Source organism: Gobio gobio (genome assembly GCF_949357685.1).
Source record: "Gobio gobio genome assembly, chromosome: 3".
Classification (NCBI taxonomy): domain Eukaryota; kingdom Metazoa; phylum Chordata; class Actinopteri; order Cypriniformes; family Gobionidae; genus Gobio; species Gobio gobio.
The window spans coordinates 35,383,910-35,402,660 of record NC_137099.1 but is presented as its reverse complement, the minus strand read 5'-3'; the positions used below and the strand labels follow the sequence as shown (position 1 = coordinate 35,402,660).

The 18,751-nt window shown below is 37.9% G+C and overlaps 2 protein-coding genes across 3 annotated transcripts in view; one reads left to right on the top strand and one right to left on the bottom strand.

Moving 5' to 3' along the window:
* Positions 1-518: 518 nt before the first annotated feature.
* On the bottom strand, positions 519-5,184 carry inab (internexin neuronal intermediate filament protein, alpha b). Its single transcript, XM_079811580.1, has 3 exons — positions 3,810-5,184; positions 3,076-3,200; positions 519-2,865 (listed from the first exon to the last, which is right to left on the bottom strand). Exons 1-3 carry the CDS (start codon positions 4,836-4,838, stop codon positions 2,610-2,612), a joined length of 1,410 nt encoding a protein of 469 aa, XP_079667706.1. The 5' UTR covers positions 4,839-5,184; the 3' UTR covers positions 519-2,609.
* A 2,651-nt stretch (positions 5,185-7,835) lies between these two features.
* Positions 7,836-18,751, top strand: part of nt5c2b (5'-nucleotidase, cytosolic IIb) — a 32,898-nt gene continuing 21,982 nt past the window's right edge. The window contains exons 1-3 of one of the 2 annotated variants that reach the window (XM_079811577.1): positions 7,836-8,070; positions 9,942-10,065; positions 14,001-14,074. In XM_079811577.1, the coding sequence (XP_079667703.1) occupies positions 9,962-10,065; positions 14,001-14,074 (178 nt within the window). In that variant the 5' untranslated portion in view covers positions 7,836-8,070; positions 9,942-9,961. Of the gene's footprint in view, positions 8,071-9,941; positions 10,066-12,997; positions 13,204-14,000; positions 14,075-18,751 lie in introns of those variants that run through there. The other variant, XM_079811578.1, reaches the window with a different exon arrangement.

Below are 18,751 nucleotides of genomic sequence, written 5' to 3'. Positions count from 1 at the left end.
TTATATGAGAACATGTTTGTGCAAATAAAGGATACAACTTTAAGTTGGCTGGTCAAGTGGATAAAACTATTAAAATTACATGTAATGCTATTTTTTGTGTTCATTTCGATATATTTGATATGTATCAATATATAGCCATACATGGACAATGCATATATTGCAGTATACTAAAAAATATAAGCACTAGTTTCCCATATTATATTTCAATTTCCTTTTCACTTTATTTTTGAAATTTCTTCCAAAAATTGTATGGAAATGTATTATATAAAATATCGCATTATAATCTGCAGTATATTTCCATACATTTTTGTTCCGTAAGGGTTTAACCACAAAATATTCAAATATGATCAATATTGACATTAATGCCTTGAGTTCTACTGCCAAAACTGGATTAATATGTACAATGCTGTACAATGATACAAACTAAAACAACTCCGTTTGCAGTAGGATTTAAGAGTTATAGGATCATCAGAGCTTTCAGAAATCATATTAAATCACCAACAACAGACACGTTGAGATGGGCTTCATAATGTATTTATTGGTCATGTGCCATACAGCAGTAAGATAATGAATAAATAGAAATGACATCAATTACATTCAGCTCCTAAAGTTTTCAGTCATCCAGTAGACAGTGGCCCCTACACACTAGATAGCAAACAAGGTCACATTCTTAAAAGAAATAAAATATTAATGCACACCCTGCCAGATTCAGAAAGCTGCTGGTGGCTTAAGGCATATTTATAACCTAGAGCATTCATACATAAAAAGTAGCATTTTAGATGATTTGTTATATATTGGTGTAAATGTGGGTTGCCTTTTTACGGAGGAATGTTGATCGCACATGCATTACAAAAGTTTGGCAGTGCAGGTTTGAAATTCTTCTTCTTCAAACTGCCTTGTGTCGCTACGCGTTCTGCAATCACCTTTGGCCCTCCCAAAAATAACCGAACAATTCCCAAAACCTTCAGATCTGATGCAGATTTTTGTGACAGGGTTACCAGGTCTAATGAGCATCTGTGAGAACGGAAAGACAAATTTCCAGATTTGCCTGACATTCCCTCGCAGCTAAGCATGCCAATGTCACAGTGTTTATCGGGAAAAATGAATTCCGACAGAGAAAGAAATCCATTCACTTGCTTCCTATAATACAATTCTTAAAGTAAATTAAAGTCCAACTATATTAATCCGTTCAAACTATCCATTGAAAGAGTGCAGCAAGTCAGGCTTAACAAAGCCATAGAGGCAAGAGGCAAGTGGTATCAAAACCTGGCAGTGTAGCAGAAGTGTTATGAGGATATTTGACTAGCATTTACATCTTATAAGTTTACTAAAAAGATTAATTGTTGACCCATGGAGGTTCACTATGACAGTGGCTTCTTTGCATGAGAGTACACTGAGTGTAGAGAACTAGATTCAAGTAAGAAGTTTAGGTGTTTGAGACACATCGTGATAAGTTGTGTTGGTGACTGCGTTTCCACACTGCCAATGTGCTTCAGGCATCCATAAGTATACACGATTATTGAGATGTTTATGTATGTTCTAACTTCTAAATATAGTTCGTTTTCTTTCATCCGCCCAAACACAACCAATTCTGGACAAACTCAGAAGCGGCAGGGTATACTAAACTTAAAGCTGGCTCAAAAAAAGTCTTTCAAACTCTCACTTTCTTTTCACAATACCTATCTCCCTATTTCTCCAATCATTCTACCCTTTCCCTTTTGTTCTGACGGTTGATATGGATGAGATGCTGTTTACATACATTTAAGTGCCCTGACTTGATTGACTCAAATTTCTTATTAATCACTAGCATTTAGCAGCATGTGAAAGGCTTCAGCAGTATTGTGTAACATTCTTGCTCCCAGAACTAATGCAGCCTTAAGTACTGAGAGGGATGGCAGGCACACTGCTAAGAAAGTATTGGTAAACTGCTATTGGACCTACATATAGTCACCATGCAAACACCAGACACACCTCGTGCAGTGGGGACTTGATATCAGGCTCAAATCCTTGTCAAGTGGGTGGGTGTAGGAATAAGATGTTTAAAGAGGAATCAAGAGCAGTCTTGGAGAGGAATTTGACTGAAGGGACTTTTTTGAAGTTGTGCATGTCTAGTTCTGGATTTGTATTTATTTATTTGGCAGGAATGTATGAGCATGCCAAGAAGTTAACTGGAGTCAAGAAATAGATACAATTGTTACAAGGGCTGCTTTGTCATTACGTACAGCTTACATTATGAGACAAGTTTTGAGCTAGCTTGTGGAAAAAACTGCAGCAGAAAAAGCTACCTTCAACAAAGCTAAACACTTAAACATTTCCTTGACAGAGTGTGCTGAGAGAAGCCCATTATAGTGCAGTTAACAGGGGCGATATGAGCACAGTGCAGCCCTGGAAATATATGCATTGAACAATGTGACACCTGGGGTGTCTTGAGCAGTTAGTGGTTTGCTACAGAGGGACTGCTGCCCTGTGACTTGTGACTGTGAAGTTGAAATACACTAGATTCCTCTCTGAGACCCCCTTTTTTGGAAGGGAGTTACTTGGGGGAAGGAAAGAGAGTAATGGAGAAGGCAGAGGGAGGAGAGGATGAAAGTAAAAGAGGGGTGAGACATTTAGTTTTTCTGGTTGGTGGAATTCACGTCTCCAGAGTCGATCTTGTCACCCTTCTTGGAGTCGTCAGACTGGGAGGAGCCTTTGCCGGATTTGCTGCTCTGCTGATGTTTGTCGTCATCATCCTTGCCCTCTCTCTTTCCGCTCACACTGGTGCTGCTGTACATACGGGACTGGTAGCTATAGCCGGACATCGAGCCGGGGGTGGGGTAGTTGATCCCAGTGCTGATACGCGTCTCCTCCCCTTCCAACAGTTTCCTGAGATGGGCGATAAAGGAGAGGGTGAACAAAGAGTGGAAAAGGTGGTGATGACAGTGCAATACATTTCTGTATCACATCAGCAGATACCATAAGAGTAATTCTCACACTTTTCATTTTAGGTATGTTGATAAAAAAATGGATAGTATGACTGAACGGACATTTGACTAGCATACACCTAAACATGTCAAAAGCAAACTTTGTTTATACCTGTAAGCAGCAATTTCTATGTCAAGCGCCATCTTGACATTCAGCAAGTCTTGATACTCCCTAAGGTGACGGGCCATCTCATTCTTAGTGGTCCTCAGCTCATTCTCCAGCTGCCCAATTGAATCCTGGGTGATGTTACAAGATATAGTTATATATTATATAGAAAGAAAGAAAGAAAGAAAGAAAGAAAGAAAGAAAGAAAGAAAGAAAGAAAGAAAGAAAGAAAGAAAGAAAGAAAGAAAGAAAGAAAGAAAGAAAGAAAGAAAGAAAGAAAGAAAGAAAGAAAGAATAAGAAAGAAAGAAATATTTTACAGGCTACTTTTACCTAAATTAAAATGTGATGCTGGCGGAAAAGCTTTTGTCATGGGCTAAAGCACTTACATTCATTATTAAATGACACTTTGTTATCATTATTTTATGATGTTATATTAAAAGGTTTGGGAAGCCTTATAAATAAAATATCTAATGCAGGCTGTTCATTTAGCTTTGTCTGGTAAGTAACTGTCTGAAGTAAATTTAGCACCATGGACAGAGCAGTAGCTAACATACAGTCAGTTGCTGTGGTCACGCCCATTTCACAGGGATCTTTTGTTTGCTGCTTGGTTAACAAAAACACAAGTTTCAAACGCTGATATTTTATTTAAAAAATGTTTGGTTATTTTTGTTTTGTTTTTGGTTGTGTTACGAAAGCGCCAATATGCTTTTAATCATTTAAAAAAAGAGTGAAAACCAACCTGGTAACCCATGATCTCAGCGTTGTTCCTGTCCTCCATCTCATGAAGCTGCCTTTCCAGTGATTCGTTGGTTCCCTTTAAACTCTCGATTTCAATGGTCTTGGACTGCAGCTGCCTCCTGAACTCGTTGAGCTCTTCCCTACTCGCGCGAATGACCTCGTTGCTCTTGTTGGCCTGATCGCTCAGATCGGCGAACTTGGACTTGTACCACTCTTCGGCGGACTGCAAGTTCTTACTCGCAATCGACTCGTACTGGCCGCGAATCTCCTTGAGAGCGGACGTAAGGTCGGGTTTAGCCACTTCCATCTCAACAGACACCTGGGCAGCCTGGATCATGTTCATGAGCTCAGCCACCTCCTCCTCGTGCACCTTTCTCGTGAAGTTGATCTCGTCCAGAAGGGATTCGACCTTTTTCTCCAGGTCGAGGCGCACCATGGTGGCGTTGTCCACGTCCTTCTTGAAAGCCCTAAGCGTTTGCTCAGCTTCCTCGCGCATTCTCATCTCCTCCTCGAACTTCTCATGGAGTTTCTGAAGTTCCTCCTCAATGCTGTCGCGCTCGAACATCATCTGATTCTTCTCCGCGTTGAGTTCGTCGAGTTGGGACCGCAGTTCCCGGATCTCCTGCTGGTAGAGTTCGGCCAAACGGGACGGTTCTGTCTGGCGCTGGCGCAGGGTCACGAGTTCGGCTTCCAGCACTTTGTTGTGCTGCTCCAAATTGCGAACTTTATCAATGAACATCGCGAAACGGTCATTGAGCCCTTGCATCTGCTCCTTCTCGTTGGTACGGATGATTTTGAACTCATTATTAAGCGCTGTGCTCTGGGTGAAGTCCAAGCTTTCCAGAGACAATGGATAGGCTGATCGGGTGGAACGCTTGTAGGAGCTTGGGATGTTGGTTCGGGTCACGGACTGGGACTTAAACCCGCTTCGGGGGCTGCTCAGCCGGGATGGAGAGGCTGAGAAGCGGGTGGAGTCCCCGAAGATCTTCCTGTAGGAAGAGGCAGAGTAGATGTCGGATCCGTAGCTCATCTTGGCGTTTGAAGACAAGAGCAGAACCCAGGCGGCGTCTCCTTTTATAGCAGGACCGTCCCAATCAATAATTTACCCGTGCTGCTCTTCGCATTAAACCTCCCTCACTGCAGATGTTTCAGATGGACAGACCCGAAAAAAGACGACAAATTAGCTGATCTGTAGGTTATTTTTAACTTTTAAAGGCACAAAGAGTGCTTTCTGACTGTGTTCTTCTCAGTCCTTCACTGGAAACTCAGGTCGGCAGCAGCGAGCGGATGGAACTGTCCGTTTTGGCGCAGTGCTGATGTCAACAAAATGCTACCTTACCTATTTACTCACTCACACACCATCATGTCACCTCTGTGAAAAATACCCAATGCCACCCCATCTCTGAAAATAAGACCCCACCTATGTCAAGAACACACCCCGTACACATATCATTCTGCTAAATCAGAGCACTGAGCAAGTTTTATTATTATTATTAGTATTATTATTAGGCCTATTATTATGTATTAAGTTAAATAATAATAATAATAATAATATAATATCTACACAATTGTATTATGTTAATTTACAAATTTATGTCAACATTATGCTGTTAAGAACTGTTCTTAAATAGGTCTAATGACGAATTCACCGAGTTCAACTTACTGGTTGATGCAGAGACTTCTGGGAATGTCCATCTCTAGTAGAAGTATAAAATGATTATTTATTTCTTATGAAAACCATCACTTTTGAATGGCCAAGATGTTTGGTCCTTCTCTGTCAAGTGGGCTAATTCCTACTGTATATCGATTTTTACTGCAGCATTTTTTTAATTAATGAAAAATATTAAATGGCTACCGATTATAGTAAAAAAAAAATCATTTTGTCCATTTTTATCAGATTTATAAAAATATTAATGCATCAGGTACTAACGCAACATCTACACAAACTAGGTTCCTCACATAGGCTATCAACCAAAAAAATCACAGATAGCCTGCAACAGATTTAACCTGTCTAGTTTGTGAATATAATGCAGCCATAACAATAGGCTAATTATGTTAAACTCGACAGGACTGTCAATGTAAAAGTATAAAATGGGGCCACACAGCAATTTCATGGCAGTTATACACTGCTGCCATCTGTTGGCTGCTTCGAGATCTCAACCGATTAAAGGCAAAGAACAAGGTGGTTTGGCAAACGTTCCATTATTCCATGTCCTTGTGTGGCCTTCATATTCAGACAGTAGCCTATTTGTGATACCATTTTTTTGAGATTGGAAATGTGGTTGACAAGAATTTTGTTTAAACGCATTAACTATTGAACTCCACAGTAAGAGTATGATGGGGCATACAGGGTTCTAAAATCAAAAATAACACCATTTACATTTTCTGGTTATTTAATAAAATCTAAAGCAACTAGCATTAAAATATTAAAATTAATCTGTTTTATTATATATATATATATATATTATTGAATATGATTGAATCAATCTGCCTAGCTACAATAATGAATGTAGGCCTAATCATTAAATTACTCATCAAACTACTCTTAAACTTTTGTTCTCCCTTTTTTTAAAAGCTTTTATAACAGTGTGAGATTAAAGATGAGGCAATCAACCCAATTAACCAAAAAGGCACTTAACCCAGGCTGCTCCCTGGGGGTTATCACTATATAAGTGTCTTTGGATAAAATAGTCAGCTAAACAATATACAGTGTATAGCTATTAATTAGATACAGATAGATGTAGGGCCTACTTTGTTGATCCTTGAAGGAAATTTTTATCTAACAACAACAACACTGAACACAGCATAATTACATACAATGTCATCATACAATACACAAGAGACCATGTGGGAAAACATCTGTTTATTGCTGTGTGAGGATAATATAAATATCTAAATGTGGTGAACAATGCGCAAGCCAGATGGCAAACTGTGGCATTCTGCGAACATTTTATGATCTGAGGACGAGACATTGCGGCAGCAGACAGAAAAGATAACAAGAACCCCTCGGAAACACCTGAAGCCGATTATTAAAGATACTGGAAAGTCTGCTGAGGAGGAAATTGAGTTTTGATTATATTCATTACTTGAAATAAAGTATACATTATCTGAAATAAAGTAAAATACAAATAAGTAAACAAACCTAAAGGAATCTTAAGGGAACATTTCTCATTTTTGTTTACAGCTTAACTTGATTTTCTAAAAAAACTAAAACTAAAATAAATATTAATAACACTAGAAAGATATATTTAAAAGATGAATAAAAATGACAAAATCACAACTAAAACTTCTGTAGCTTCATTGTAAAACTTCACAATTAAAACAAATGTAAAATGTGAAATGTAAAATATTTTTAAAATATTAATATTCATTTATTTACTATTAACTATAATAGTATCTCAATGATATTAAAATAATATAAATAAAAAAAACATTTAATAAATAAATAAAACATACCCTTTAGCAACTTCGGAAGGTCTCATTTGTTAGCATTAGTTAAAAACATCAGTTAATACTTCTGCAGGCAGCATTTATTAGTCTTAGTTAATGTTCATTTCAAAATTTACTAATATAGGCCTATTTTAAAATCAAAAGTTGTAGGCCTATTAATAGCCTACTATGCAATGTGAACTAATTAACTAACATAAACAACCCCTAAAGATGAATAAATTGTGTAAAAATATATTGCTCATTCATGGTGTTATCCAAATTTCAAAAAGGCTATTAGCTCATTATAATCAGTGTAAGTTACTCTAAAAAAGTAATGAATTACTAGTTAATTATGTCTTCAATTAGATTACTGTACAACTTACTCAGTCCAAAATGTATTTAATTACTTATTACTAATTATTTTCTAAATCCTATATGAACCTCAACTAGTCAAGTGATTCTCAAGGATAAACATGAAACAATGAAGCAACCAGGCTAAAAATCCTGTAAACAATGATCTGTCAGTGGACCAACCATCTTCAAGAGTCTGGCGGTCCCGCCTTCACATTTCACCGTGTCTGATGTGTTGACAGGTTTTGCTCGCTCCTCCTCTTCTGGATGTAGCACAGCGCAAGCACCGCCTCGTCCTGCCCCTCAACAACTGCTTACAACACGGTTATGAAAAGACGAGCTTTTGATTCAGATTAACAGTTAGACTTGCAGCTTCACTTGAGTAGCATTACTGCAGCGATTTCTGTCTTGTTTTTATTTCCTGAAGTCATCGCGGTTTACAGCGCTGCCTGTGCACTTGAGCTTTTGTGCATTGCCGGAAGGTGAGTGAGCGAATCGGGTTGAACTTACAGTTATTGTTAGTGTCAACGGTTTGTTTGTATTGTTAGCATTAACGTCTCTTCGCTTGTGTTCTGCTTACGGGAAAAGGTCGGTGGGTGATGTTTGATGTTCTGCGCGAAGCTCAAAATGTTTATCACTGCGCTGTGTGCTCGAACTCCAGTCAAAATATATTTTACCAGAGCGTAACGTAAATATACAAGATACCAGACGCAATACCAAATATTACAAATGCTTAACGTTAATACGTCCTTTACACATCAAAACTGGTAGATTGTCAAGCTCCTTTTCAGCCATTTTCGTTGGAAATTCTATAGCTGCTTAGCCTTAGCCAGCCCATAACGTCCTCAGGGGCTTTGTCCTTGTTTTCCATCTGCTGAATGTAACTTTTTGTGGTTATGACTCGCAAAAAAGCATCTAAATAGTGCAAGCAACAAATTGGTTCATGTTAGTTGTTTATATGAGTAAGTTTTCGTCTCCAGCCTCGACTCCAGAGGCTTTGTAAGGAGGTATGACTTGGCATAACATTTCGAAGCTAAATCTGGGTCAAACTATTAGTTATTTGTGAATACCTAATCTGTACTATTTGTGAAACCTATAGAGTTAAATATTGCTAAATATAGAGCTACCTACTGCAAGGTTACTTAAACCCATCAACCTTCTACTTCTCCCATGACAGCTGAACATCCTGCCAATATAAACAACTTTCAAAAAAAAAAAGGTTCTTCTTTTTGTTGTGTCTATTTGGGACCAAAAGCACTCAAAAGAAGAACAACCTTCTTTCCTTTTCAGTTTTTTCCCCCAAAAAAATGTAGATGCAAATCCGTCTGATAGACCACAGTGTGCCATTATAGCTGCCCGCTTGGGGTATTTTTGCTTATTAAATGAAAGAGTTTTAACCTACTTTTTTTTTTTTTTTGCTGCTGTATGTCCTAAGGAGCATGTCTAAATGTTTGAAAAAGAGAACGAATGATAAATGCTTTTCTAAGAAGCAAGCTATTCTATTACAGAAGAGAAAAATGATGTCAGTACGGCCTAAAGTTCTTTTCACATCCCCTTTTCCCTCAACATTATTCGTAAAATAGACGGCTGGTGGGATAATCGCCTTCCTTTGCCCTTAAGGTCTCCAGCTTGTTTGTGCAAGTCAGCCTTTGTGAAGGCCACTGGCTCCAGTATGCTGACTCAAGCTTTTATACTGCATGTCATTCATCTTGCTTCAATAGTTTGGATGGTGCTTAGATTTGTTTGTGAGGTGTAATTTAATTTCTTTCAAGAGAAAGAGGGTAGAAAATATCAGGTTGCCTGTGTTTTGGTTGTTTGCTTGCATTTTGCTCACATACTTGAACCGTTTCCATACCAAATATGAAGTATTTTAGACACAGAGGTTGTTTTATATTTTACACACCAATTTGGAAGCACAGTTTCATTACCAGAAGTTGACATAATACATGTCAAACATTTCTGTCAGCAGTACAAAAGCATTTCACAAGGACTTTTTTTGTTTTTGTTTTTTTGTGTACGTTTTTTTTTGCACGAGACCGCCAGACAAAATGTTTCAAGGCGTAATGCTTTCTATTTAAATTACTCAAATAATCAAATCAGTCTGATGCAATTAGATTAGGAGTTGGCACATAAACGAGCCCAGAAGTTGTGTATTGGCTTGCTTAATAGGTGATAGAATCTACAGATAATAACTAATCCAATCTGTGAAATCTAAGTGCATTCATACTTTAATGGGATCTTTTGGGGCCTAAGATAGATAAGAAGGAAGAGTCACTTAATATGCATTGCTTGAGGTTTTTCTATTTCTTGTTTTTCTTAAAGTATTTAATAGATCTTTTAAATCTTTTTACAGATTCAGAACTGACCAATTTAATGATGACGACATCATGGAGTGATCGACTTCAGAACTATGCAGACCTCCCGGCAAACATGGATGGCCTGGCAATGAAGAAATACAGGAGAGAGGCCTACCATAGGTAGATCAGAAGAATAGTCTGACTGTATAATAATGACTGTGTTTAAAATTGGGTGGCTAGGCTTCCTAAGAAGGAAGTTTCAGCATTTTGAATATTTACACAGATACTTTAATTCTTTCTATTTAGAAAAAGTGTCATTTGTTTGCAATCCACTCATTTTAGAAGAGCCCATTGAGTCTCAGAGTGTATAATAGTTCACTGAGCTTTGCATTAGCACATATTCCATGATTCTAAGTTAAGAATGCAACTCTGTCTAGAAATGGTACTAGTATTTAGACAGTAGCTCCTCTGGTAAATTGGTTTTTTGAAACTGAAGAAAAAGGCCATCTAATTATAGGCTAGTGCCAGTGAAGGGGATGAAGAACACTTGCTGCACTATGTGCCGAACGACATTGGTGAAATTAAAGTTAAAAAGAAAAAATTATAGGCCAAACCCTGCAGCTATGGTTCAAACTACATAGTGAAAATGTACATGGTGGGACATGTGACTGAGAAAAGTAGAGGAGCTTGTGCAACCCAACAAATATGTCTGTGCGGTGAACTACCATGCAGTGGAGTTATGCAATCTTCAATAGATAAAAGGAGTGCCATGCGGTTCATCGCAAGCATCTGCCTCTTTAATGCACGTCGTCACACTTGTGGCATTAATCCAACCAAAGGTCACGTCTGTAAGTGTAGTTTACTCTTCCTACTTTACGTGAACTTTGACTTTACATTTCTCCTTGCTGAAGCCAAAAGTTCACTGTCTTTTTTCCATTACTCCGATAAGTGGGTTGAGATAAGGAAAAGTAAATGTGAGTGTCAAGGCAAGGCAAGGATTCCACTGTCTGTACAGTCTATTTGAGGTCCAAAGGCACTGGTGTTATCTGCTGTGTGTGATGTGCAGTGAAAAATCGGTCAACTCTGTGGAATTTAGTGGTGGAGCTGTAGAATATACAACATAGAAAAAAAAGGTTACAGTCCATATTAATGACTAAATCTGTGGCCCTTAATACAAAAGTCAAAGTCTTTTTAAGGTAAGTCAGTTCATGCGGTCACCAGCTTTGTAACACCCCCAGGCTATTTATATTGGTAATAAGCATACAATAACCTGAAAACCATCCAGGGGCAGATTAAGGTCTACACCGGCCCCTAGGCTCAGGGATTTCTAGAGCACCCCAAATAACTTGATCAGTCACATGAAAGTAATCAGAACACTGACTCGGTACAACCAGGGCTACATAGTGTTTACATACCACGAACAAGTCTGTGTTTGTCCCCCTGTTTGAAAAACTCCACGTTACAAATCAATCAGCGGTTGACAAATTCAGATTCAAGTAGCTTTATTGGCATGGTAAAAAGGCTTTGCATTGCCAAAGCATTGACAGGGCTCTGATCCAATTGTGTTGAGTATTGTCAAATTTACAGACAACAATGGGCAGCGAATAAGCAGTGGTTGACAGCGCTCTGGTCCAATGGCGTTGTCAGATTAACAGTACCCGTTCTTGACAAGTGCCAGTTTAGAAAACGAGCACTCCCCACTAGGCTAGCATTGGTGACTGGTGTGGTGTGAGTTTACAACTGAAACTGACGTAGGGAGGGATGATGTAACATCAATCCACCGTGCTCACTGAACACTCATCAATTGCCTGTTATTTTAAAACCTCCATCCAGTAACACTAGTAATTACTAATACTGTAGAAATAGCTTAATCAGAAAATATTGGCAAAAAACGCTGAACAGAGGCCCCTAGGCTACAGCCTAGGTTAGTCTATGCGTTAATCCGCCCCTGAAACAATCTGTCTGATGTTTCAATCAGTAATGCACCAACATTTCAGCAACCATTCAAAAATATTCAGCCAAAACCGAATTTTTTATTTTTTATTTATTCGTTTTAGCTGAATATATCTGAACAGTTGCCGAAATGTTGGTGTATAACTTAAGTCGAAACGTCATCATTAAGAGATTAGTTTTGGAGGGCCGAAATCATTGACCACACAATTAAAATTCTGTCATTAATTACTCACCATGTCGTTCCAAAACCCGTAAGACCTTCATTCATCTTCGGAACACAAATTAAGATATTTTTTGATGAAATCTGAGGGCTTTCTGACCCCTCCATAGACAGCAATTGAAGCGACAAGAATACTTTTTATGCGCAAAATACAAACTTTCCGAAGGTCTTACGCGTTTGGAACAACATGAGGGTAATTAATGACAGAATTTTCATTTTTGGGTGAACTGACCCATTAATGTTTCTCCGATAACATGGTTGAACCATGTCAGGGTCTATTTTGTGCACACAACGTGAATAAGCTACAAACATGTCCCAAATTTTTCCTAAAGCAGCAATATGTAAAATTTGTTCAACTTAACTATGACTGGTTTCATTTATCACCTGAGAACACAACACCCTGAACAGTTATTCAATTTCACATTTATCCAAATTTTAGATTTGGTTTTGGGCTAATTTTAAACTTGAATTTTGATTTTGGTGAAAAAAAAAAATCGTTTTGGTGCATCACTAATTTCAACAAAATATTACTAAACTAAAAAAAAATCTGACAACAATGCTCAAATCACTTTTTCACAAGCACGTTCATGAGTAAACAAACTCGAAAAGGTGGGACTTTCCTTTTTACAGGTGCCATATTTCTTCCATTCATTTTTATACAAGTGATCCTCCTCCTCCCTGTTATTATGTCTCTGGTACAGTATAAGTAGCCTATTACAGAATAGGGCAACAATGAGGATCCATTTGAGATAGAAGAGTAATCTGTTTACCAGCTGTCTCTAACTAGTGATGCACACTCTGTTGTCTGAGCCGCTGCACACGCCTGGTTCTTCCTGCTTTTGTTGATTGTTCTAGATGTCTTTGAAGGGAAGCAAACAACCCTACAACAACAACTCAACAACTGGTACAACAACAACAGAGAATGCTATAGAACTGGCACAATCATTTTTGCAACAAGTCAGAAATTCAATGACAAGAAAGCAGAGAGAGGGGGCTATTGTTTAAACAGGGGGGAACAGGGTGAACAGGGAGATGGGCTTGACAGACCAGATAGAGCAGGGACATCCACTCAGAATGCAGCGCACAGGTCCTACCTGGAAAAGTGAATCATGGGATGTAGTCCAATGTTATACCACCACCACAAGGTAGGTTTGATCAAAGTTATTTTTGGTAGTTAATGATTCTCTTTTTTTGTTGAATTTCTCTCTCTTTTTTTATCGGGTTGAAAAAAAAAAACGTTTAGCACAGGTCTTATGTCTCTAATGAACATTTCCACTTTTGTAGTAAAAATATAATTTGTTATTTCATATAATTGAAATATTTTCTGGATGCAATATAAACTTTAAAGCTCTTGTACAATTATGAATGCAATGGCAGTGCATACACAAATATCTCTGTTGCACAAATGTCTGTTTTTGTTTGTGATTCATTTTGTGTGCGTATCAAATTATTGCATGCACAGAGAGTGATTCAGAATTTCCTTTGTGTTCATATCTTGGCTTTAAATATCATGGCTTATGGACTAAAGCATAGAGCTGTCAGTATGCGAAATAAATGCAGATCATCTTGGCCCCATCACATGGAATGGGAGTTTATTTATTGCCTGGAATGCCATACTGTAGTGGTTTCTGATATTGTTTTCTGAAAGGTATCCCTTACTATGATAAGATTATCTCTATAATTGAATTGAATTGAATGTTTTATTTGATATTTTTTATTTTATGAAATTGAGAAATGATTTAGCATCTGACTGGAGTTTGTCTTAGTCCTGTAGAGACTGATAGATTGATAGAATTCCTTCACAAGACTGTTTGAATAAGGTCCCTTGGTGGTAAATCATTTGTTTTATTGACCTGAAATCTTATGAAATTCTGGAAAAAAATCACAGTCTTGATTTTATTGCAACCAAACACACCTCTGACTGTTTCCCCTTCTTCCCCAGAGTGTTTGTGAACAGAAGTTTGGCCATGGAAAAGATTAAATGTTTTGGCTTTGACATGGACTACACTTTAGCAGGTGAGGTGTTTCCTACTTTAATTGATCACGCTTAATTGTTTACAGTCAAACGTCTCTTTTGCATGTACAATAGTAGGAGTGTGCCGATTTATAAAAACCTTGCTAGATCTGTCTCTATGTTTATGTCTCTCAAATGGAGCCAGTAACACTCTTGCTTAGAATCTCAGGGTAAACATACAGTAGGTTTCTTGGGTATATTTAGCTACTCCTCACCTGGTTTTGGAATCTGGAAAACTGAGGTGATGTCTCTTATACACAAAGGGCCAGATTTACTAAAAGCTTGTACCAGTTTGTTGAAAAAACTACTGTCAGGATTTACTAAATACACACGGTGAAAAATTTGCGCTGTAGGAGTTTCTCTTTCAGAGGCAAAATTGGGAGGAGAGTATTTAAATGAATCATGCAAGGTGATTTACTAAGGTTTGCGTTTGTCAATTTACTGGTATTTGCACCATTATTACCGCCCAAAAAAAGCATGTCTTAAACCAGATGCTAATTGGTAGAATGCGTTGGTCATGAAAATGATGCGGCTGCGTCTGTGTTCTTTCATTTGTGCATTGTCTGTAGATCACGCGCAGAACTATCCACTCCCATCAGCGTTTTTTTTGGAATTGCGCTCTTGCACCAATTTGCCCTGTTTAGTAAATCTGTCCCAAAGTTCTCTATTTTATGTGATCTAAACCATAGAGTTTGTTTTGTTGGCTATGAGCTTAGTTTGTTTTAACGACTATCAACATCAACAAGCCAATTATTTACAGCTTAATATGTTTGTCATTTAGGTGAGCCAAGAACCTGAAATAAGAGAGGGGTTGGTTTGTATGGTGCAGCAGTTTAACATGGATCAGATGCATTGGGTTTCTGAAATCCCTTTGCTTTCTGTTATTGGTCCTAGACACTCAGCTGCTGGTGGCGGATAAAGTCCTCGCTAAATCCGGGCTGTGGGCCCTGAGAGAGCAGATCAGTTCTTTGACAGTTAAAATTGATGACTCTTAAGAGGTGGATAGCGTGTATCGTAGCCAACAGGCTAATGTGGCCTTAGCTAAAGGCAGCTCAGCTGTTGACATCCTCCACATTACAGCTGGCTGTAACCAAGAGCAAATGTTTACAAGTACAAACCCTATACTGTTTCTTATCCTCTGATCAGGTTGCAACCACAGTTCAGAGGTCCTCAAAAATCAATAACAGTCATTAAAAGGAAACGCACACAAATTATTTGGGAAACATACTGTAGTCTTGCAATCTTGAGATGTTCTTTTTAGCCATTGTATTCATTTTTAATATTTCATTTTTGATGTCATTCAAAACCCGTATGACTTGATTTATTTTGCATAAAACAAAAGATATTTACAAGGATGGTTTATCTGTTTTTGTTCCCAACAATGAAAAGTCCTTGGGTTCAAAACAACAATGGACCACATTTACTTTATTTGTATGGACATAAAAAAAAAAGCATCAAGATAATTTGAAAAATTGCTTCAGTGTTAAACAGAATAATGAAAGTCATACAGGTTTGGAACAACGTAATGGTGAATAAATGAAGACAGAATTGTTGTCAAAAAATTTAACTTATGATACATCTCATAAAATTCTTTAATTACCAATCAATATTTGATTTATTACATGAACATGTTATACTCTTTTAAGAAAGAGAGAAAAATCCACTCTTGGTGGAGACAAATGTTGCCACTACAATGGAATATTAATAGATGTTAGTATTCATTGTTGATCCCAAATCCAGGCTACAAAGAAGCATTATACCAAACCATAGAGGGTTTTAGGACCACTTTCCAACACAATGCTCAATCCAAGCCCTGATTAATATTTCCTGTCGCTTATTGAGTCCATTGCTCAACCAAATCCCCTTTGTGATTGGGACCAGCGGGCAAGATAATACCCTGCACGTGTACAGAGCTGTGGAACAAACTCTTCATCTAAGCTTGGTGTTGATAGCTCTTCAACCTGACAGTCCATTAAATCACAGAGGAAACCCGCCACCTCTGCATTCTTTGTATAGACTAAATGCTTTTTTTACAGGACAGAGAAATAAAACCCCAGGGTAACTTTTTCTTTAGAACACTTTACATTTTTTTTATCAATTTGGTAAATGAAAGACGCATTCATTAAAGTCTATATGCTGTTGTTTAAAAACCTGACAGCAGTCCAAAGTCAACCACATGTTAGTTAGGGAGAGTTTGCCTGAGGGGTTGGGAGAGTTTGTTTATTCAGTGCAACAAACACAAATTACTTCTTTTTTTTTTTTACTTAAGTTAACATGAGCCATGAACTCCAGCCTGTCATCATACCCTCATGCTGATCATGTATGCATGTGTAATAATCTGTCCAGGAGTGCATGCGGTGTATGGAGGAAGAAACATGAATCTTCAGTGGCCCTATAGGGTGACGCACAGGTCGTTCAAAACAAGTTTGGAGCTGTAGAATTTGGAATGACAAATATAAGATGTTGTAAATGAAAGCATGGGGACTTTGGGTAGCATGACTTTTGGGGAGCTGCTAATAATCAATTTACCTCAAAAGTAATAGAGAGGACTTGTGTGTCATTACAGAAATGTAAGGCATAATATAGCTGGCTTCATCTTACTGTCAGTAATGGAGGTGAATACTCTCTGGAGTCAGCTTAAAGGGTTAGTTCACCCAAAAGTGAAAATTATCCCACAATTTACTCACTCTCACGCCATCCTAGGTGTATATAACTTTATTCTTTCAGCCAAACACTATCGGAGTTATATTAAAAAATATCCTCGCTCTTCTGAGCTTTGTAATGGGAGTGAATGGTAACTTAGATTTTGAAGCCCAAAAAAGTGCATCCATCCATCATAAAAGTAATCCATATGGCTCCAGGTGGTTAATAAAGGCCTTCTGAAGCAAAGCAATGCATTTTTGTAAGAAAAATATCCATATTTATAACTTTATAAACTGTAAAGACTAGCTTCCGGTAACGTCCGTCCCCGTCATTCATGAGAGAGTCAAGTTCCGGCGTATGACGTAGGATGTGGGCTTAGCGTAATCTTAGGTGAGAGTAGACTGTTCAAACATACAGGGCTTGGCAACAAACAATATTTCTCTTTAATAATTCTGGTTTTAGACTTTTGATTCATGACCAGTGTTTTGTTTTGCTCTATCCTATCTTCCACGTTCATCAATACGTCATGCGTCGGATCAGAGTTCCCTCTCCGCCAGAACTAGACTCATGTACTGTATGTCTGTTACCGGAAGCCAGTTATTATACTTTATACGTTATAAAAATGTATATTTTTATTACAAAAATGCATTGCTTTGCTTCAGAAGGCCTTTTTAACCCCTTGGAACCGTATGGATTACTTTTATGATGGATGGATGCACTTTTTTGGGCTTCAAAATCTGTTACTATTCACTCCCATTATAAAGCTTGGAAGAGCCAGGAATGCGTTTGGCTGAAAGAAGAAAGTCATATACACCGAGGATGGCTTGAGGGTGAGTAAATTATGGTATACTTTTTATTTATTTTTTGGTTTGATCTGTATTTCACAGAAATGTATACCTCATAACCTTTCTTTTTTGTTAATAATCATACAATAATTTTTAACCCTTGGCTTTAAACCTTTACCCTACCTATATGTAGGCCACATGTAATGAGGTATAGATATTCTGTCTGCAGACCTCAGTAAAACTGTTTTCCTTTCACCCTAGCAGTAGTATGCTAGCTCAGGGACAAGATTGTCCAAGGTCAACACTGGTATGCAGTTAAGCAAAGAGTGATGATGGGAATAGTGACTGAGAAGGAAAAAGAGGCTCAAAATAGGTTTCGCTGTAGCTTCATGGAACTTAGTGAAGAGGAGAGAGAAAAACAGAAAGGGAAGGGGCAGTTGTGTTTATGTACAGCTGCTATCTGGGTGGAAGAATCTGGCCTGAGTTAGTGACTCTGTTGGGGTTTGCTTGCCTATGTGCGCCAGTACTTCTGCCGTGGTTCTGTTGGGGATTCAGTTCTATCCACTTCCCCCTCAACAGCTTGTCTATCATCTGTAAAAATTCAAAGCCTGGAACAGACCGGATACAATTCTAAAAATAACTTGCCGTCTCATTTAACTTACAGTCTGGTAACTTGTAGTTGGTTAAGTCAGTTTGATGGAACTGGAAAAACCAGGTTATGACAGTCTGTATGTTTTAGGAAAATAACAAAGGAATTGGTAGCTATGGAAAGAAAAATAGAACATTTCCATTAGATCGCCATAGCTTGTAAGTCTGTTTAAAGGGGTCATGAACTGCATTGCTTTATTGTTTTATGTTGTTTCCTGGGGTGCACTTATAATGTTAGAATGCTTTTTACATCATAATTTATAAATAAAAGGTATTTTTCCTACCCTGATTTTAGCCCTCTGCTCTGAACGCTCTGTTTTAAGGGGCGTGTCTGATGTGAGAGTTCAGTGTAAACGCCCACTGCTGTGATTGGCTAACATCTTTCCGTTTGAAATAGTATTACTCTCTCTTTTAGCGCGTTTTTACTATTATAGCTCTCATGGTTAACTAATCGTGAAAATTGTTGCATTACATTTAGATCTATGGAATTATATTTAGATCTAGGACATTATATTAAGATCTATAACATTATATTTAGATCGTGGCATGAAAGGTTGCAGTGATGATCATTGTAGCCGATCACACATGTTGAGCGCATTAAAG